This window comes from Anopheles merus, chromosome 2R (genome assembly GCF_017562075.2).
Source record: "Anopheles merus strain MAF chromosome 2R, AmerM5.1, whole genome shotgun sequence".
NCBI lineage: Eukaryota > Metazoa > Arthropoda > Insecta > Diptera > Culicidae > Anopheles > Anopheles merus.
The window spans coordinates 13,272,452-13,294,936 of NC_054082.1; the positions used below are offsets into that span (position 1 = coordinate 13,272,452).

A 22,485-nucleotide genomic window follows, 5' to 3' on the forward strand; every position below is an offset into this window, starting at 1 on the left:
GGTAGAGATGAGGTGACGACCAAAGGAAGACCACCACCCAACGATGCCCTCAGTTACTCCGCTACCCACAAAAATGCGTCTGAAGAAAGCGATGACGCCCGCCCTTGGGATGGGTTGGATGGTTCATGCAGGAGAAGCTGACATTCATCGGATGCTTTCTAAACTCCAGAGCACATGCACTGAGAGACGCGCAGACTCCACGAGAACGCACTCCCGAGTGAGTGACTGTTTGGCTCGGGAGCTCCTCCGGATGCTGGAGAAGTCATCTGCGTGAGTACGATTGTTTGGAGTTTGGAACGGCATGGCCACAAGTACACCGTAAGGCTGGAAGGTCAGTTCCGATTGAAACGTTACGGAGAGTGGCCGTTCCTGCGTTACGTCTGTACAGTGGGTCAACGTTCGCGACACGGGGCAGTGTATGATGTGAGTCGTTACGGTGGTGTTTTTATTTGTCGCTTCCGTGGCCAGTGAGCGTTCGGATAGAATCGGTACATCCCGAGGATGGATTGGTGATTGTGTTTAGTGAAACAGCTCATCCTCATGGACTCCGTACGCTTATCATTACAATGATAGAGACTTCGCTGTGCCATGGGATTCTCCTCCGAACATTCAGTTGTGCTTCTTCGTGCGTGAACCCATCGTGCAGTACGTGTAGAAAGGGACGTGTAAAAGCCCTCTTGACCTTTTGGAGAGCATGATTTAGGCCCCACCACACATACACCTGAAACGGCGTCATCAAATCGTAGCCTCAGTCGCTTGGTAGTCGTGTGGAATAGAACTTTCACACCTCATGGAAATGAACAGACAGGGAGCCCGTGCCCGACGCTCCACAGGGAACCATCAAAACATTTTGTGGCCGCTGTATGGCAGTGCGGGCCTTGTACTTCAGCGACCATTAACATACCCTCGGCGGTACTTTCACTCGATGGAAAATGTGTGAGAAGTGCGTGTGTAATGCAAAACGGCAGCGAAAAAATGTTCCTCCGCACTTTCCTCCACCAATGCTCACTTCCAGCATTCACGCCAGCATTGGGATACGTTCACATTTGGGCGTCGTTCGCTCGCGTTGGGCGTGTTTGACTCGGTGCCAAAACGGATCACACCTTAAGTGGATAATGGAAATTACTTTCGCGGGTGGTGGTGTGCGGAACGGTGCGGGCTACGGGGTCGGTATGCCCAGATGCCGGTTTGCTCGCGTTGCTGAGATGTGAGAAAATGTGTCTAATGTTCTTAAAATTGCTGCCTGCCCAAATTGAGTCATCGGAGTCGATGGAAGGGAAATTGTGAGACGCGCCTGTCAAACGCTTTGGCTTGCGTAAACGCAGTGAAGTGATTGTGTGGCAAAGGAGGGGTGTCGTGTTGCGAAGAAGCGCCCGAGTTGGGCGGTGTAATTACACTCGGTGTTTCGTTTTACCCAGTGAAACTAGAAAGCCAACGGCAGCAAGCCAAATATCGTTCGGCAGCGAATTGCTGCAAAGTGGTCGGATGTTGAATTTTTTTTTCAAGTATTTCGTGAAAAGTTGCAGATTGTGTATCGTATTTTAACTTTTAATTCTGCTTCAGGAAGCAATGGTTGGGACAACAGAACGAAGAAAACAATCGTGAGAGAAGGAACAAAATGATTGGATAACAATTACAAATTCAAAATAATGTTTCATGGAACATATTTGTGATTTTCATATACGAAGCGATTGTGAGTTCAAATATATTCAACGGTTAATATTGAATTATCTTATCTGAAAATCATCAAGCTACAGATTTCAGCAAAAGCATGCAGAAACATTCATCGTTAATAACATTCGAAACGAACTGTTAAACTTCCTTTCGCCATAAACTTTCATCAGCGTTTCAAATACTCTCTCCATTATCAGCATATTTAATCACACGCTCTATCGGTTCTTGCTTCGATAAGTTTTTTTTTCACCCCCATTTCGGTAGAAATATAGATTCATTCGTCCAAGCCACAGAACGACGAGCGAGCACGGCGCGGGTAAATAAACAGTAAACAGAACGATTATTTTTAATGAAACGAGCAAAAACAAAGAAACAACAAACTCAAACTCCACGATCCCGGCGGAAGCATTTTTAACGAACCGTGGTTGTTTGGAGCTTTTTTGTGTCCTTTTTTTTATCTCTATTGCCCTCTCGGTCGCTCTTGCTATGGATCTAGCTATCCCGTTGCCACGTTTACTCCCACGGCTGACCACCTCCATCAAAGCAATGTCTCACCTCGCCGGGGCGAAAGAAAATCAGTGCCGCGGCCCCTTGGTACGCCATAGCGCAACCGAGCGACTGTAGCTTGGGTTCGACAGGATAACGATATTGTGAAACTGTCTAGAAAGGACCTTCGGCTTTGGCCGAACCCCGACAGGGAGGCAAACAATGTGCAGAACGCAGAACCAAGGCAAAGAGGTAGCACAGGCAGTGGCAGAGCCGAAACGTGAAACAATTCGCATTCTTTCGTGTTTCGTTTCGGTTTCGTTTTATCTTTAATCCCCCCTTTAGATGCCGTGTGCTGTGTCTTGTGCTGGCTAATGGATGATTTAAAAGTTTGCCCTGTCTCAAATCGTGTCACCCAATGGGTAAAGGAATTTTTCATTTTACCTAGTGGAAGCCGGAAAAACTTTTCGCTCCTCCTTGTTAGTTCACCTTTGCTTGGACTCGCAAAAGGGACACGGGGCAGACGGCGCTGGGGCTAAACACCGTCTGTGCAACGCAGTGGCGCCCGAGGGCTGTGTACAAGTGCACAACGGTCGCTTCCTGTTCCACCGGACAAAGGAGCAATTTTAATTAAGTGAACCGTCTTGGCTCAACCGAAAGGTGTCAGTTCCGTCGTTGTTTTAACGCCCATAGGAACTCACGGGCCGTGATACGCCTGCCGTGGCTGGTGAGCATTCGTGTGATACACATGGTTGGTGGTTGGTTGTGGTAAAAACAAAACAAACGCAAACGATGCTGCCTCGATGGAATGGTCCTAGCAAAGACACGGCCAACGGCGGGTGAGGAACGATGGCGATGTTTGCGGATCACCGAACTTTAATACGTCAGAGGGTAATGGTGTGGGTGGGTTGGTTCGCCTGTGGGCAAGGATAATTTGGGCCACATTACTTACCATTAGTCTCGATTAAATTTTTAGAAACATTATCCTCCTGACTGCCTTTTTGGCGATGTTGTTGACTTAGCGGTGGGATTATTAGAGCAGATAAACATTATGTCAGGAACAGCAACAAAACCGTTGTCCGAAATAGGCTTTTGGTTAATAGAGGTAGAAGGGTAGTTTCGTGCAACACAAACGACATAGCTAATGGCTATTTGAAAATGAGAGCTACTGTTCAGATTCTAAAACGATTTGCTTACCGTATTGCATACTTTTAGGAAAAAAGTATCCGAGTGCCTAAAGTTATGCAATTTTATTCCAAGTGACGCTATATTGCTTTCAAAACCAGCATACTACATTTGTTTGACCTCTACAAGCCGCATGGAAATGTAAATAAAGCATAATATCACCCGAAACCCTTTTATATGTCCTCTGCCATTCGTTCCTCGTCCTGAAACTTTCCTTTTGGCTTGGTTTTTGAGCTCACGTCAAGAAATTCATTAGAATACGTGTTGAGTAATTTGAACATAACCATTCCAAAATGCAGCGTGATGAAAAATGAAACTACCGGATGCTAATGGGTGTTTTCCCCTGTTACCCGTTCCATGCTCATCGCTACTTCAGCACAACCCAAAAATCACCACGCTTTGGCAAATTGCCACCGAACCCGCGTCTTCTGTCTTGCCAGGGCTCGCTCACTTTAGTGTACGAATAATATCGTGAAAGAAGCAAAACTTTCAGCCATCTCTAAAACGGTGCACATTTCACGCAGCGCACGACACCCCGCCTGGGCGACCGTGCCACAGTCGTTGGCGTTGGCCATTTATCATTATCAGCATCCGACGCAGAAGGGATGCAAAGACTCCCCACACAGACCGACATCCTGCTGAGCGGATGGGAGGCCGTGTCTAAGAGGAAATGGCGAGAGGGCGCGAGCAAAGAGGAAGAAACAGAGCTGAGGGAGAGAGAAAAACTGCAGAATGCGTCCAAGCGTCCGTCTGGCTGCGTTGTCCATAGCCATTAAATATTTCACCGATATCTTGCTATTGCTGTGCCTCTTCACTTCGGCTGCGATTGCAGTTGAACGAGCATCGACTCCGCAGGTTCGATGTTCCCACCTAGTATAAAAAGAGTAGAAAAAAAGAGATCGAACAAATGAACGCAACGGAAATCATAGAGCATTGAGGATAACGAAAATTTATGGTGGCGATTTATTTATGAATGCTTCCTTCCACCAATCAGCGGGACATTGCCGGCATTGATATACACTGCCGGCGCTGTCCTTTTGTGTGTATTGGGAGCACGTGTGAGGGTGATGTCGCGAGAGAAAGGAGGCTTCCTTTTGTTTTCCTCGTCCTTTTTTTTTTTGGTACAATTTGATGCTATTGCAAAGGGAAAATAAACACATTGAAAATAAAAATCAATACAGCAAACAGACACACTTTTTTGGTTTTGATTTTGGCATGATTAATTCTACTTTTAATACAAATGATCGCATTGCAAAAACAAAAAAAAAACAAAAGATGCTCTGCCGACATTATATTTTTTTTACAGCGCAGCATAAAATTAAAAAAAAAAACTCTTTTTTGTATCATTATGTTTCTCTTCCCTTTATGATATCCTGCGGGCTCTCCATTTCATGATGATATACTGCACAAATGTGCCGACTGTATAATGACTTTTACAAACGCTAAATTCTCCCAATCTCTAGGCCGCTTCTTCGTGATACCCACAGGTTATGCGTGCAGATTATGCTGCGATGAAAAATTGTTACAATAAATAACCGGCTCTAGGGCGTGAAAGCAGTGTGAAAAATAACGCCCGATCAAGAACACGCGTTAGAGTGGTGTTGGTTTTTGTTTTGAGTTGTTCTGTGCGAGATCGTCAAAAGTGAAATTAAATTAACATTCAGTGAAACAATGTGATCCCTCTGTACAGCGAGATAATGTGTCAGCGGGGGAAAAGTATGAGAATTATTAAAGTGAATTAAACTCCCCTCCGACATGGTGGAAAGTGCGCTGTAAGTGTGGTGCAGGACGTCACAAAACGTGCGTTTGATATAACTGTCCGGTGCAATCCTGGTTGAAAACGATGGAAATCCGGTACCATCTTTAAGCGAAACCATGCGGATAAGAGAAACGATTTTGTGATGACATCGTTGCGCTGCTTCAAACATCAATGCAACAGTGTCGCACTCGCGACCATTGTATTACTGCTGACGATGATGATTGGTAAGTGCACTAGGGTCGTGTCTTTTATTTCCTTCCCCACTCCAATACGTTCACTGGTGTAACCGATTCCTTGAAGTAGATATTCTAGCTTCAGCATCGTTACTGTGTCCTTAGATGCTCGTTGTCGTGTCGATGAAAAAGATTCTATAGTTTAATAGTTTGTCTCATCCTTGAGCTTCCAAGGTTCGGTGCGTTCTTCCTAGTTTCTCCTAGCTACGTGATATTAACACCTCCAAAAAGTTGAAAACAAATTCGTTTTTATGGCTTAAAGCTTGCTTCAAATTAACGCTCAATTGGTTAACCGACAGTCATAATTCCCTCGGTGTCCATTTTCTAAGAGTAAGAAATTTCGCTTTATCCCAAACAAGATATAACAAGATAAAATGGATATCACGAACGGAATATAGTTGTTCGACCGTTCATGGGAATAACACAAACACACAACTCAGCAGGAAAGGTTTTCATGGTCCTTTTCCTGTGTTTCCAAATATAGCATGTTATGTTTTTTGCAAGACGTCCAAAATGTATCCCCGTGTGGGAGTGTTTCGCATCTTGCCCTAAAACTCCTGCCTGACCCGAAGCGCTAGGGGAGGGTGTTAGTGAAGAGAGGAAATTTTCAACAAGGCTTAAAATTGCTTCCTGAGCACAGCATCTCATGCTAAACTTTGGTCAATGGGATGAAGATGAGTGTTCGTTTCTGTGGACGAAACATTGGACGCTCTCGATCGGAAACCTTGCCGAAGTGAAGATGCTCATTAGAAGAGGATGAATGAAACAGCTTCCGAATTTAATTCCGAGCGGGCAAGGAAGTATGATTATTTCGTTCTTAATGATAGGAAATTAACCAACAAATAATATCATTAGTTTAGGAAGCTTATTTGTATGGTATTATTACAGGAGGGAATATTTAAGCCTGAAGGTAGGCAATACACATAGCAAATCAAGATGTTTAATCATTTGGAGCTGCTGTTTAATTCAGCGCGCAATGACTGTTAGGTACATTCAATTACCTGAAAACTCTCGTAATGAGCTTCATGAGTAACATTCTTTAAGGTTTAACCCATTTTCCATCTGGCGCGTACATTTTCAACAGATAAACTTCAAAAGCATTACATCATAAATAACACCTCCATTGATTTTGCATATCCTGCTCGAAGCTGTTTCATCGTACACCGATAAAACGGCAATGATTTACTCGTGTTTGCTACTTCAAAGTGTCGTCAGTGTGCAGGGAAACCTTACTCATTCCCCACGATTCAGTATACCCACACACACACACCCCAACTCTCGGCATACATACACACATAATTTTAAAATATTCAACAACAGTTCGATAACATTAAGATTCATACAGTGCGATAAGGAGCGCCCAGATTGAAGATACGTCAGCTGCTAGCTGCTGCCATAAATCAACTCTAGCCCCGGCCGCACACAGATAGAGCAACAATATTTCAAGGGTCACTGATGTGACGGGCTTATCTTGCCCTGTTCATCAAGGAAACTAATTGGGTCCGGGATCTTTGGCTGACTAGTTTAAATTGGGAAAACCCGGGGCCCCTTCGTTATCGGTGTGTATCATTTTCCCAACGTGTTGCTGTATCGTTTTTCTTTGACCGACCGGCTGTGTGTGGTTTAGACTTTGCTCTGATCCAAATTCTCGGTAAACTGAGGTCCCCTACCGAGCACCTTCGTCATTTGACGAAGCTACCAAAAGTTTTCACCTGTCCTTTCCAAACCTATAGAGAGGTTGTCTAATGCAGAACGGATTGGTGTAATTTTAATATTCACCATTGGTGTAGTGAAGAATCATTCCGCCACTGGGTGAATCATCCATTTTGCTGCCAGCGGGGTAAGAGTATCCAATATCAAGTTTGTATGCTACAAACGGCTAAGGCATACACCATCTTCAAAGCAACATGCTACAGACCGTTCGGTCCGTACACACAGGCTTCGCACACAAAAGCGATGTGAAACAGCCATCTGGAGCGTACACTAAACAAAAAGAAATCCTTCATGAGCCCGCTGTTCGCGGAAAAGTTCTTTCCTACCCGTGTGTCAAACGGCAACTGCAGTGCATTGTAACAAGCACTTTGAAGAGGGTACTCTTGAAGCTGGCTGGCTGGTACAAGGCTTAGCCGTACTCTTTATGATAATTGAATAACAGCGTTACTCATAACTGTATTCCACATTCTTGGAAAAAGAGATTCGTCATTTTGAAAAGCAAGAGCCACTGACACGTTTTTCTACTTCACTGTATATTTTATTTGGATGGGCTCTTGACTTTACATACAACCTGCCTAAAGGGGATAGTTTACGCGCATAGTTGAATTAAATGGAAGAAGAGCAACAACATAGGAGATATCGTATGCGAAGGAATCGATTCCATCGACCATCACACCAATTGACCTGCCGTCGACATGTAATGCAGCACCAGCCGTTCCGCTCTGCCAAGACCCACCGTGATAAGATTCTCCTCGCTCATTTCACCCGACACGTTTCTCCACCCGCCTTTGCAGATGTACGAGAGCAGACGATGCTGACGGAGCATCCACCCACCACGGAGGAGGATCTACACTATTCTAAACAAATCACCTCAAACAGTAGAATCCAATCTCCGACAATGTCATCGGTGCCACCGACAACGCCACCGTCCCTGCAGTCGAGCCCCAGCCCGCAGCCGACGTCAACCGCCCTTTGGTCGGAGATGTCTTCGTCATCAGCGACTCTGCCGGTGACACCGTTGCATATGGCGGCCGTGCCGTTGCCGTCATCGTTGACGGTGTCGGCTGAAAGTCTAATCCGAGATGTGACATCGGCAGTAACGGACGCGTCAACACATTCGCTCCCGGAGGCGGTCGCCATGCACGGAGCGGACCCGGGACCGATGGTGACGACGCACACCGCTCCATCCAGTGCTCGGGCAAGCCCCAGCGGCACACTGCTAGGCGGTGTCTCCAGCGATTCAGCCTCAACGGACGCACAGTACGGTGGCAGTAATGCGTACAACAAATACACGACCTTTCGACCATGTAAGTCCCTGCCCTGCACCCATGCGGGTAAGAACGATAACTTCCTAATCGATTTAGGTAGAGCTAGGTGTATCACCTGGAGCTACAAATTCAAGGATCTGGGTCTTATTAGCCGTCTAGCTGTTGATCTGATTAATCGTTACATGGTGAAGTGCTCTGTAAACGAACAAGAGCTTTTGTCGTCAATGCAAAGAGGATTGCCTATCGTTAGGGGTTTATTAGTGTAATATTAACTTGAAATCAGCCTCAAGGTATGCAATTCACCAGCAAATCTCTTTACTAGGAAAGCATTCAGCTTAACAATTTCTTTCTTTAAAAACAATGCTTCAAAAACTAAAACAACACTAAAACATATTGAAAAAATTGACTATTTATCATCTACGTAATAATAAAAACATTTTCTGTAGAACTTCTGCAATCAATTATGCAAAATAGCAGCGATGAAAGATGTACCAAGCTTACTCTAATGTATCCTCTCATTAACATTTCAAACACCTTCATTCGTACCGCACCACTGACCGGGATGTTTTACCTTTGCTTTTGGTCTTTCCTTTTTTCACTACATTCGCAGTACTAATACCTACATTACCTGATGTGCGGCGTAGTCGAATTGTTCATTCGATGCCTTATCAAAGCAAGCATCATCACGAGCGTCACTGGGGTCCTTTTTTCGAGGAACCGGTCAACGTGACTTCCGGGGCGGCCTTGCAGGTTGGATATCATTTATCAACGGAGGCTATCCTCAACTGTAGGGTAGGCATGCTTAAAGATAAAACGGTAAGCATCATCGCCAGCTCCCCTGCAATCCCTCCACAACCACACATTACTCATTTACCACCGTTGTCGTTTGTTACTGTGGGGAACCACAGTGAAAGAAAAAAACAAAACAAAACACCGGCTACCAACTGATAACTCACAAGACGTGCCAACAGTCTGCCATATGAAATCGTGGCAATATTCTATTCCCCACCACCTGACACAGGACGCTGGCGCCCCCTCGGCACACGTTTGGGATCCGATGATGGGATTTATGTGAATGAATCACATCCACCCAGAAAAGAATCCCTTCGAGCCGACCCCTACACTGGCCAAAATTAATCTTATCCGCACGTTTACCCTTCTCAATCGTCCTCGATCGCTGCTGACGGTGTCTGTATTTGTGTGTATTTTATCTCCCGTCCGTTTCTTTTTCGGCCCCCGGTTTGCGGCATGTTTCGGACGGACTCTGACGGTGTGCAGGTGATGTGGATCCGACGAACCACCGATAAGGTATCGTTGCTCACCGTTGGCAATAATACGTACAGCGGGGACCCGAGGATAAAGGTCAAATTTCAATATCCCAACAATTGGAGGCTACATATCAACCCGATCAAATCCGACGACGCCGGCCTGTACATGTGCCAGGTGTCGACGCATCCGCCACGGGTGTTCGCTACGAATCTGACCGTCTTGGGTAAGTGGAAGGGTAAATTACACCAATCATGGGTCTGTTTTCTCATCAAATGACTTTTCGGAGGAAATAAGTTGTCCGAAGAAACTACATCAAATATGCAACGCTTCAGAATTCCCATAATGATTCCTTACTTAATTTTACGTTTTCTGTTGCTTGCTGCAGAGCCCGCTGTAAGAATAGTGGACGAGATGGGGTACGAGTTCTCCGATCGGTACTATAAGCTAGGCAGCACCATCGAGATATCGTGCCAAGTGTCGACGTCCTATCTGGCTACCCTTCCGCCCAGCCCCAAGTCAGCTGGCCAACAACAACGCTCCAAGACTTCCCCCGTTGGTGCACCGGCAAACACGTTGGACGAGACGGCGAAAACAGGCTCCAAACCCACTAAAGACGATAACAAACTGTCCGACTCGACGGAAAGAGGGTTGATTAGCTGGACCAAGGATGGCGCCGAGCTGCCGAAGGATGTCAAGATGAGTTTTAGGTGAGTTTGTGAGACGGTGTGAATGTGTTAATAGGCTGACACATTTCAGGCATGTTGGCGCTAGTTATCGATCGTGATTAGAACCAGCGTCTATAGAGGTTCCGCTAATACATTGCACTCTGGTACAAATTATACATGAGCGCCATCGATGGTTTGTTTGATGCTGTATTTAAATCAGAACCTTTTTCGTGAGTTTCGTTCAACGATCAGCTCCATTCAAAGCAAACGATTACCAACATCCATTGCTCACTCTTACAAATTGCAACTATTGATAAATGTCCCAATCTGTAGCCCTTTTCCAACTCCAAAATGCACCATTTCAACTGCATTTCCAATAACTCCAGCGAGCAACGCACAGCCACGCTCAGTTCCGTTCCTTTCAAAGGCGTACAATTTATCGTCGATAACAGCATCAGATGAAAATTTGTCCACCGTCCACGTTGCGAGCGTAGTATGACGAGGTCACCATCAAAGCGCTGGCGGGACTCCCTGTACGTTCCAGTACGCCCGTACCCATCACGCACTCGCTGCGCTGTTATTCGACCGTGGTGGACGTGTTCTTTCGACAAACTCTCTCACCCGAATATGCTTTCCGTTCCATTCCTCCGATTCACAGCGGCACCAAGCAGTGGCTCATCAGCCGGATATCGATTCTGCAGGCAAATCGTGTCCACAATGGCGTCTACAACTGCACCGTCGCCGGCAAGCAGAGCCAGGCGGCCCAGGTTCAGGTCCTGAACGGTACGTATGCGTAATAGGATTACTCACTGTCCGAGCGCTCCGAGGCTCGGGGCTCAGTGCGATAATGAAAATTTTATTGTCTTCGTATCTTGGGCCGCTTCCGTTTGGTCGGCCGTTTTTCTCGCACAATCACAGGTGAAACTCCGGCCGCTGTTCAGCATAATTTTGGCCATCGCAAAGAGGCGTCCGGGCTGGTCGGTCTTCACTGCACGGTAGTGGCAATAATCTGGTGCACTTTGCAGACTTTGGGCCCGTTGCATGTGTACTGTTAATCGTGCCCTCGCTACTCTACAGCCGGGTTTTTACTCCGGGGCAAGCATACCAACGCGAAAAGAAACAGACTACATAGCAACCAGCATAACGCACAGCACAATTAATTCTGGTTAACAGAACCGGTTTGTGTGCGTGTGTGTGTATTTGACCACTGTGGCCAAGAAAAAAGGAAAATATCGGGTCGAACGAGCCATGTGCCGAAGAAAACAGGCGCTCAAAAATAAAACGTTCGCCCCACCAAACGTGTTGGACAGCAGATTATCCAGGGTGCAGGGTAAGGCGATAAAGCGATTGAAGGAGCGACCCACAACACGCGCGGGATCAGTCGCACTCTGAATGTATCTGTTTGCCGATTTACCGTTGGATTGTGTGGAAAGGTTTCTTCTAACGAATTCAAAACGTCAAACTCATTTCGGAGGTTTTAACAGGTTTGAAAGCGAACGCGTTCAAGTACAGAATCAAAACAAGCGTGTACATATGATGAGTTGATAGGTAAAGCAGAGGCATCTAGTTGATGCTGTGCAAGCTCCTTGCATATTCGACCTTTTTTTTTTTCAAATAGGACTATCCTTCACTCAGTGTATCCAAAATTTATAGTTAAAAATGTCTTTTTTCTTAATTTGTTTACGATCGTGATATAAATTTAACGAAAACAAAAACTTGTTAAGCGGTTAGTTTTATAAGCAATCCACGAGAGAGGTTTACAATTAGTTAAAACTACATTTAATGTGACGATTTATATTGTAACTAGCAAACATTTATGGATAGAGTAAACCACTCACCCACACACATACACTCATGTATCATGGTCGGTTAAGAGGAAAAAGACTAAGTTACGCAAAGGCAAATACTTTCACGTAAGTTAGCTTAAACCGAGGCCCAACTGGCAGTCGAGTCGCTTCAGTCCTTCCGAGCAACCCGGGACGATTGGAAGGAAGCGAAACGTCATATAACATGTATTACTACGTCAAATCAATTGCAAAACAAAACATACACAGCAGAATCAAACGACTTCAGTCATAACAACAACCACACGAGCAACAACAAAACAACCTACGCTTTCCGCATATTCGGAAGGGCACAATGTATGCTACACTATACCAGTACAGGCAGAACAAAAAACTAAGAATAAATTCAAAAAGGAAGGAAACGAGGTGAAAATTGCAGAAATATATACCACCAGAGCATTGAGACGTCTCTGGCGAATGTAACTCAAAACTGTAATTGTGTGATAATTGATGCAAAGAAACAACCTCCAGCAGATGAAAACATCCCGCACGGTAAGTAAATGCTTTATTTTACTTTTAAAAAGCAATTTTTTCACCATGCCACCGCTTACTATGCATGGAAACAGTTGCAGGAAGGTTGCCACGCAAGGATGCAAGGGTTAGAAAGTACCACGTGTTTGCGGTTGGCCGTACAGCTCCATTGGAAATCGATTTTTCACCATTCGCCCAACTTTTACTGCTTCATTACGACGCCCTCCCCCACCCTCTACGTCACATCGACGGCGCACAGAAAAAGCTTGTTGAATGAATTGCTCTTCTTCGAATGATGCGGCAACAATTTTGCGGCAACATCCTAACCGAAACCAAACCATACGATACGATCGACCGACGCGCCCGGTGTGGTCAAACAAAATTTACACTTTATCTACACCGTTTAACGGTACCTTAAAGCGAAAGGCGGTGGTTTGTGGTTGGCATTGGCGCTTGCGAAAGCGAAAAATGTACGGATCGCTTAGTTTCGATTACTTAAAGGCTGCTTGCGTGCGGGGGCCCTATCGGTAGCCCGAAATGCTTCTTTTTGTGAGCTGTTATCTTTCGTAAAATATGGCAAATAACGGGCTGAACCTTCGTAAGCGGCAACTTAAATGTGGCAAAACCTCCGTCGACTCCCAGGGGAAATTTGTTTCGCGACACTGACACCGTAGATGACAATAGAGACCCGTTTTAAGGATTTCTGCTAGATAGCAGCGATAACCTTTGCAAATATTTGCCAACCAAAATCGCTTACGAAAAAGCTGCATTTTTTACATAAAATTTTTAAATTTTGCTTTTTATCTTCACAGTTTAGTATTAAAAAAGGTATAAAATCAAAGGCCAATAAATAGATTTAGAATATTTCACAGGCTATAAACATTTTACAGATAGAAATGGTGATTTTATTATAGAACGTTTCAAAAGAAAGACACCTGATGCCAATTTGTTGCACGGACGCTTCCTATGGTCTTTTTATTTTAAGCTTTCTTAGAATTGGTAAAAAATCATTTCCATTACATTCCCCCATTCACCCATTGGCTTGGCTGCGATTCCGTTTGTATAATTAAAATCGCTATGAGCCGCTGAACACCGAAATCGATTTCCACAGATCCTAGCCAGATGCCAGCGTAATGCTCTTAACTGCTGGTCGTTCGTCCACATCAAAGGGTTTCGTGGAGGCATCGTCCAAGTCTGGTCCAATCCTTATAAATCTGCCGATCCTTTCCTGCTAATTATTCTGCCAATTTGTGTCTCTGCCTTGGATGCCAAGCTAATTTCCGGTAGGGCTAATCATCGTTTTTCTACCATCGATCTGGCCTGGGCGGGAAGTCGCTATCCTATTAACCTTTCCGTTGTCTGCCTTTCAGTGGTTGGAACGAGAAAGCGTTTAATGTAGGAGGAAAGCAGTTGGTTTGTACTGGCATTGAATTTATAGAATAAACTATCTTAATCTCATACTTCAGTAGCAATTTTATCTATTTGACTACCGCTTTTACGGTACCGAGAATGCTCACTGAAAGAAGAAGGAAGCCACTGTCTTTGCTTACCGAATCGCAATAACAATATGTCCATCCAACCGACTGACCGAACCATCCGCATAGCAAAGCAATTCAACATGCAAATAAATCACTTCATCACTCAACCGTAACATAATCTGCTAAATGCTTTCCGACCGATGTTTGGCTCTATGAACAGATTTGAATTAACTTTAGAAAAACCGGTCCGGCTACCGCAACGCATGGCTGAATCCTTGGGCCTTTGCTACACATTCTCCACCACCTCGGGCCGTTTTCCAGCAGCGCACCACTTCTCCTGGAAAGGAGAAAGGTTCACAACGCTCCTTATGATTGAATTTGAGAACGATTGCGGAAACCGACAGCTGATTTGTTGTTTTGGAAACATTTCGCTTGATATGGGTTCGGGTTAGCCTTTCATCCTACGGCACGCCATTACCCCGGCCCCGGCGGCCTGTGGGTTAATGTTGCGGAGTTTTTTTTTTTTTTGTACAAACACTGGACAAAACCCCTCCGTCAAGTAAGATTTTCACCAAGTCATTTCTTGACAGTTCTTAACCTTAACCGGAGATGTGTTTTTTTTTTGTCGTCTGTTTCGGCTGCTGGTTTCTGTGAAAAGAGCAACACAAACTGTGGATTCATCCATGTGCGAGGCGTGTTGAGATGCATGAATAAATTGGACAGTAAGTGAATGGTTAGCATTACAGATTTAAGGCTTTGCGGGATCAGACCGGAGTGGACCGGAAGGAAAACGTGGAGTGGATTAATTAATACGTTTGCGGAGCTAATCGCACTAACAAAAACCGAAATGAGACGTTTCTTTTTTAGTGCGTAATGGTTTGGCCGCCTAAATGTAGGCAATGCGCATCACTGCACGTATTAGTTACTGTTTAAAAGTAGTTTATTTTTCAGCCACACGTCCTCGGGGTTACATTCAATCCGTAATTTAAACATGAAATGTCAGTCATAAGTGGCACCGATAGAATCGCATCATTTTTCTCTTCAATAGAAAGTGGGATTTCAGGCGATGTTACTTACACAAACATCGCATCATTCCGGTACGCTTATCGGAGTTGGTAGGATATTCTTTTAAACACACCACCCATTTCAGACACCGACAACGCCGCATTCAGACACTATTCACAGATCTCATCCGGCTGTTCGTTGTTTCTTTCTTGCATCGCCTCTCCTTTTTGGTTGGTTTTTTCCTTCGTTCGCCATTTGCCGCGTTTCCGCCTTCCAAAGGCATCCTGAATGACTCGTAATGCCGAGCAGTCTGGCTAATTCAATTCGGGCTGATTGAGATAAGCTGAGTGTGTAATACGCACGCACAAGTACGAAGATGTACATGGTGGGGCCGCCATTCACCGCCACATGGCAGGCCCGTGTCAGCTCAAGTGCCACGACCTTGCGTCAGCAGTAGCAAATAAAAGAACGCTAAAGAGTTCTTGAACGCTCCTATCCAATGCACTTTCTACTGAGGGGCAGCTATGGGCTAATGCTGAAGAGGAAGACATATACAAAACACAGTCCAATGAGATTATTCCCCCATTGACTCTAGGGTGAGATTTCTATGATTAAAATTATATGTTTTCCTCGTTCTTTTTTTTTTCTTTACTCCATCTGTACCCCACATACCCTACGAGACCATCGTCTAGAGAAGAAGCAACGAACAACTTGGAGCAGGCTTTGAAAAACGATGCCGGATAAGAGAATATCGCTATTCCCTGACGGAAGTGCTCTCAGTGTTCATTTTTCTCGCAGCAGACCGTAAAGTCTGAAGCACCGTAAAATGATGGCTCAAGCCACTGCCTAAGAGGGTGTTAGAGTGTGTGTTTGTGTGCATGGGTTGTTTATCTTGATTATTTTTATTTTGCACCAAAGTTTGCACAGCACCGCATGGAGGCTGTTGGACGGCCACTGGGTATCGAATGAACGGAGAGGATAACGAAAGGGTCCAAAGGGACTATGCCTGTGTCACTGGAGACCAGCTGCTATTGGTGATGGTTGTCGAGTGCATTGCTGTAGAATAAAGTTGATTCTTTCCTGGTTTAATTCAGCACACCGGGGATGTATTTCGTTAAATTTGGTGAATTTCGTACATTTAGTAAAAGAGAATACATCCACGAAATCAAAATTGTGAATGATCCATTTGGATGGATTGAACTTTTCACATAAATTTTAAGCGCCTAAAGTTATGCCATGTGCATTTAAAATGGCATTACTATCAATACCCATACTGGTTGGTAAAACCCTGTTTAAGCTCCTTTTTTTCCTATGGGAACCAAAAGTTAAACTCCATTCGTTCACCTGTCACCCGCAAATCAAACGTTATGGTGGATTTAAACTGTTTGCAGTACGTAAGAAGCATCAACCTTTCCCCGAGCAAACATCAATCATCATTTGAAATCACTTGCACGGATGAAAACGGATCACATCTACTTAGCGCGGGATCATTATTCACGATTAACTTGTCCCGGTGGAGATGAACTCGCGGCGCGCCGGTAAGAAACATTCCGAACTCACCCACCGTTGAACGGTTTCGTTGATTTGAATTGCAACAAAAAAAAAACTGTTCATCACCACACATGTGCAAGGGATTTTCACTACGTTTCAACATTTGTCCTCATGGCAATGAGTGTGGAATAAAAGTACACCGCAATAATTGCACAGTACGCCTCGCCACATTGCAGCATATCAGGCGCGCGGTTTCACCTCACACCTGGCCCACACTGACTTTCACTATCCACCCGAGACTCGAAAAAAAAAGAGTCAAGCATGAAGCGTTCAACCACACGGTATGAGAAACGAGCAGCTGTGGCTAGAGATAAACACTCTAAACTGTAAAGAGATTAATTTTGCGAGTGGTTTCGTTTGAACGAGTTCGCATCGTTAGTATGGTTGGCTGGTTAGTCGAACCTGGGCCGCTTTGATGCGATTATGAGTTTCAATCGTTTGCATTGCCAGCACACACATCGTGCCGCGTGGAGGTGAATGGACCGTTTTGTTTTGTGGTAAATTAATTTTCACCAATTAATCTCATTATGAGCTGTAATTAAATTCGCGGAAGCATTCGTTGGTGATTGGTTTTCATTTTTTTTCTAATACCACTTACTCTTGACCCACTGACCAATTCTTCAGTTTGCATTGAATTATGTTGATCACCCACCGAAGTGATCTCACGTTTATGTTGATTCGAGAAGGGCATTCATTGTTTTGTGCAAGCTTGTTTCATTTACCATTTCATCGACATTGAATGGCACAAAAAATCACTCCAAAATAAACAACATAATAGCCACTGCCACTGCCACTGTCTTGCGGGTCAAGCGGGCTCACCGTGGTATTATAAGCACACGGTAAAATAAACCCAATATAAGGCTCCTCTCGAGGGAGCATTTTAAAAATATGCATAAATGAGAGACAAAACACAGCAAACCGTGGGGAAGGAACCCGCCCCAAATATATACAAACAAGAAACAAGAAAGCCCCGGAAATAAGACTTGCCAGTGCGAAACGGTAAGCATAACAAAGTTTGGCTCAAGTTCAAAATTTACATCTACTGCTTCAAGTTGCATCGCTCGCCGAGTCAGCGCTGGGACGCTGCTGGAAGCGGGGAGGTTGTTTTTGCGTTTTGTTTCGAATTGGCCCGAATGAATTATTCATAACCGGGTCCATCTTCCTAGTTTGCAGCCCCCCCGTCGGCGCTGCTTCGGCTCGGTTTTGGTGGGACGCTTTCCAGCCCGTACAGGCAGTAGTTCACCGTGGGTCGTCAACCCCCTTCGGGCCAAAAGATCCACCAATTAACCCACCCGACTCGGTCAGTGTGAGCCCTCTCCACGGGGTGGGTGCTATTAATTTGCATGATTCATTTCACATTACAACACTGTAAAGGTCTACCGGGACATACAATGTGGCGGGCCATGTGCAGAAAACAGGGGAAACAAAAAATGGCAAAACAAACAACCAAGGGCAAAAGGAGCTGTAGGCTAGGCACTGGGGAGACTTGGTCCTTTTCCAATGTGCTGGGGTGCACGAACAAAAGCGAAACATGCCATTTTGGCGGAAAAAAATACAAACATTTATCTGATTCGATGGCGCGAACCTGGGCCAGAGGTAACATAAACGTGTTGTGTGGTCAATTAAATCAAAAATGATGAGCATGCTGGCCGAGATTGTGTCCTAGGAATCTACGGATTTCTTTTGTTAGCACCTTAGCTTCAGTCGTTGCTTTTTGCTACCATCTGTACTATCACTAACAATGGCAAAAAATTTAAAACTTAAAATAAAACTATAATCTCAACTGCTTTCTTGCCCGGATAATGGAGATTTAATAGCGGCACCACTGGGACTTTACCCACTGGAAATGGAAAGCGCCAGCGCTAGATTATAATTTGCAACCCTGGAGGAACTATTCTAAATCCTTCTTGGAAAATGATGCAAAGCGGCAAAAGTTAAGCGCAAATAGGCTTCTGTATCTGCCACCGGGGGGATATTATTCAATTAATTCCGGGCTAATTGCTTTGCCGTACATTCCGCCTCTACACAATGTCGCCGGGGGAAGGCTAAACCATAGAGAGTAAAATAATTACTTCCCATTATTTAGTAATACTTATTTACTTCACATCTATTTGCTTTCATTGCCACCGTACGTAAAGTAGAACATTCTTTCACACGATAAATGTTTAAAATCATCTAAATTAAATTCAACATTGCTAAAGAGAAGCGTCCCATCATATGTAACATGGCCGGTTTATGATAATGTTGGCTCTTGGTTTGCCGTTTTTCGTAGAAATTTGAATTTTCCTCTCCAGCGAGTTTGAACAATGCAAGCGTATGAGTAGGGGGAAAAAATACTCGGGCGCATTTTAATGGAATATGGTTGTAAACCGGAAAATTGAGAAGATTGATGAGCTGGATGAAATGTTTGTCCCGCCGACGAACATAAAAGTCCAAACTTGCCACTCATGCTGGAATTAATTGCGATCGTGTGAACCATTTTGCGGCCTCAATATTGAATTAGTGCTGCTTGGTTGGGTGTTTGTTTTTTTTTCATCTACGAGATGGAAGCGAAAGTAAAAACACACATTTTATGGTTGAAAATTTATAAGCTTTTACACACACAAAAATCATACTTCCAAGTCAAATTTGATAGGAGCTTTTGTAGAATTAAATTTGATTTATTGATATAAGATTAAATAACAATTACTAACATGAGCTGCTTAAAGCTCAGAGAAAATATTCAACAATCATCAATTGATTTTTCAACCAATGAAAAAGGCATGTTTAACGTATTAGGAAATAAATGACTTCAACCCAACCCAGGCATTGTGAGAGGATGCAAAGAACTGCGACGCTTTGCGACTTTGGCAAAGTAAGCCAACAGAACCTTTGGCTCGAGTTCATAATCATAACGATATAGACCTAACCCTGGCGGGATGGCCTATAGAAAGTTCGGTTTTTTTGCATACAGAACTCATTAGTTCTCTTTCCAATAGCTATCTCTGTTACAATCGCCCAACAGATTATTTTAACAGCACCATCAAACCTCTTGGACACTTCCTTGACAATGTAGTTAATTAGTTTGCTGAGATTTTTCACAAAACTTTAAATTTTCACCCTAATTAGTACATGCTTTCTAGCCCAGCTGGAGCAGCTTCCTTCTGGCAACCACGCTGCGATGCTTTGATCACGCACCAAACCAAACATTTCGGCTTCGGTGCATGAAATATAGCTCCGGCTTTGCATAGCGCAAGAAGAAGCTCGCGCCGTAAACAACAACCTGTTCAAAAATTAATTAACACCTTTTTCTACGAATTTTCAAACGCGCCTTCGAAACATCAACGCCATTAACCTTTCAACGCCAGCGAAAGCCGTGGAGGATGCGAAAGGATTGAATATTCTGCGATGCGAAGAATGCGCCCCACATCTTTAAATAGAATTTAACGCAACCACTGTTTGGAAAGCTGCACAACCAACGCAAAACAATGAAGCTGAAAATGTTTGTGCGTGTGTGTGTGTTTTTTTTTATATTCCTATCTTCATTTCGAACTAAAACCAAATTCAAGCGGAAAAGGTAACATTCACCACATCACATCAGTGCAGACCGAGCTGAAGCAATTCACAGTACGCTGCAAATAATGGCTCCCAGCAGAACATACTTTTTAAACGAAGAAATTAGCAAACTCTTGCGTTTACCATTCCGGCATGCACGGCACCTAGCGGGCTCCGAAATTTAATTCCGAAGAAGATACTCCACTTTTTATGGTGCAATTTTTTTATGTTCTATAACACTCTCTCACGCTGCCCTGCTTGCTTTCAATTTGCATGTATGCATGCGTGTGTACTCCTGTCAGTCGCATAATTTCTTAATTAAGAAGAAAAAAAAGCAAACCCCGCTCACTGCGAACTCCGGCTTTGTTTTCATGTCCACCCGTCCCCAAGGGATGGCACGACGTCCCATCACACCATTCCGGGGCCATTCCGGGCCGGAACGAGAGCGTTTGCCGGAGCGGAGCATCACACTCGCATAAAACCAGGAAATAAAGCGTTTGCTATGAATGTGTGGCCAGCCTAATGCCAGCGCTACCTGGACGAGCAGCGGGTGGGCAGCGGGCGTCCCGGCGCGTCCCGATTGGATACATGCAGAGCGAATAAATTTGCACAAGCAATGTTTTCACAGCAGGCCGCCCGGAGCGTTTCGGTTGGGTGGCTGGGGCGGCGCGGGAAAGTCACACAGGAAGCAGTCGTCGGGCGGGCGGGCCGGTTCTGCTTGTTGTTTAATCATCCAAGTGTGTGCTATATAATGGAATAAGTGATACACATTTATCATCAGATTGGTGCTGCTGCCCGCTTCGCGCAGCATTAATTATGGAACAAGTAATTTTTGAAGATTGATGGATGGTTCCTGGAGAAAAGAGTGCTGCTTTAAGAAACGTTGGCTGTCGGCAAAGTGGTGAGGAATGCTAACCAATGTGGTATGCGTGAATGAAACCTTCTTCTGATGTTCCGAACAATGAGAACGGTTTATTATGAACACAAAAAAAATGCTGCCTCCTAAAAATATCCTTCTTTTTTTTACCTCTTGTGTAGCATTGGAAGAGCAAAGTACAGATTGTTTGTTCATGCTATTCGGGGCTATAGCAAAGTTTTAACTCAATCAGAACTACCTTGACGAGTGTTTCTTCGTTTGATTTTTTCGCATCGTTTTTCAATGGGAGAAAATAATACTTTCAGTTTGTGTTAGCCTACGATTCATCGCTGTAATGTGTTTTGTTTCAGGTGAATCACACATAATTCAATTTGTAACGATCGAGTGATTACACCACGTGAGAGAGAGATGAATGAGGCTAGCAAAGAACAGAACGACTGGTTGAAAACTCAACAAACAAAAACATTTAGTTTTTATTTTATTTTTTTCATTGTAAAGGATTTGTGTAAACAGTACACTTTTATTTACATATTTCACGTTAATAACTAAATAAATGTAATGAGAATTGCATAGCTTTAGGCGAGCGTGTTTCATGTAATGGTGATGATGTTTCCCATGAACAAGCACTCTATAAAATTAATCGCTTGCTGTGAATTATCACTCGATAATTACACTAGCTGATGTGTAAAAAACTGCACCTGCTTTTTTACAGATATTTTCCTGAAAACGTTTATATAAAATAAAAATAAGCTACTTTAATCCCCCTCCGTCACAAGGCAAATCAAAGCCCGCTCCTCTGGTTCTGCTGATTCATTAACCCCACAACCATCCAACCGATACAGCAACCGATATTGCTCCGTCGCATTAAGCTCGCATGCATGATTGATTTGGCGAGTGCCCTGTGTTGTTGTGCTGTACTACTGAGCCGCATGTGCTACACCCACGACTGACAAATTACTCCGACTCATCATCCGCTTACGACGAACGCGTCCGTCGGGTCCGTCGAGCACATCACAATTACCACAATGGTGCGCGTGTACCACAGCCGCTACTTCCACGCAATATCTTCATTTTCAGCAGCTTCGGGGCCATTTTTCGGTGATTGGCTTCCATTCGCGCTACATTTTGTCTGTCTGACAGGCAAAGCCAACAAGTTACTAAACCGAACCATTCGGCACGAGCACTCGAGCGCGCAATAGTTTATCATTTTTCCATGATTGATGCAAGCCTTAATCTGAGCAAATGGGTGCTATGATAAGAAAGGCTTGTTGGGCGCATTCATCACAAACCTTGGGATCAGTTTTTGAATGGTTTTCTTGTTATTGTAGGAAATCAATTATAGGGATCAGTATGGTACAATGGTTTGCGTTAAATATAGTGCCTAAAGAAATTCAATAGTCCTGTAGTACGCTTATGTACTTTTGTTTTACAAATTTCAAAGCAAATGTAGATAATCGACCAACGATCTGTTGA

The 22,485-nt window shown here is 44.2% G+C and overlaps 1 protein-coding gene across 4 annotated transcripts; it reads left to right on the top strand.

Annotated features, from left to right (window-relative positions):
- Positions 1 to 310: 310 nt before the first annotated feature.
- LOC121589520 lies at positions 311 to 12,519 on the top strand. Of its 4 annotated transcripts, none has more exons than XM_041908496.1 (8): positions 311 to 488; positions 4,809 to 5,328; positions 7,845 to 8,357; positions 8,929 to 9,134; positions 9,597 to 9,810; positions 9,973 to 10,294; positions 10,911 to 11,035; positions 11,171 to 12,519. In XM_041908496.1, the coding sequence occupies exons 2-8, from the start codon at positions 5,247 to 5,249 to the stop codon at positions 11,305 to 11,307; spliced, it is 1,599 nt and encodes a 532-aa protein (XP_041764430.1). In that variant the 5' UTR covers positions 311 to 488; positions 4,809 to 5,246; the 3' UTR covers positions 11,308 to 12,519. The 4 variants fall into 4 exon arrangements, with proteins under 4 accessions (XP_041764430.1, XP_041764431.1, XP_041764429.1 ...); XM_041908497.1 differs by having other exon boundaries at positions 4,833 to 5,328; XM_041908495.1 differs by having other exon boundaries at positions 313 to 423.
- The last annotated feature ends 9,966 nt before the right edge of the window (positions 12,520 to 22,485 follow it).

Excerpts from the sequence above, each read along its gene's own strand:
- LOC121589520 (XM_041908496.1), top strand. The coding sequence starts at position 5,247 with ATGACATCGTTGCGCTGCTTCAAACATCAATGCAACAGTGTCGCACTC. Across the intron at positions 9,135-9,596 it reads GCATGCTTAAAGATAAAACG|GTGATGTGGATCCGACGAAC; the intron begins GTAAGCATCATC and ends GACGGTGTGCAG. Across the intron at positions 11,036-11,170 it reads CCAGGTTCAGGTCCTGAACG|GTGAAACTCCGGCCGCTGTT; the intron begins GTACGTATGCGT and ends GCACAATCACAG.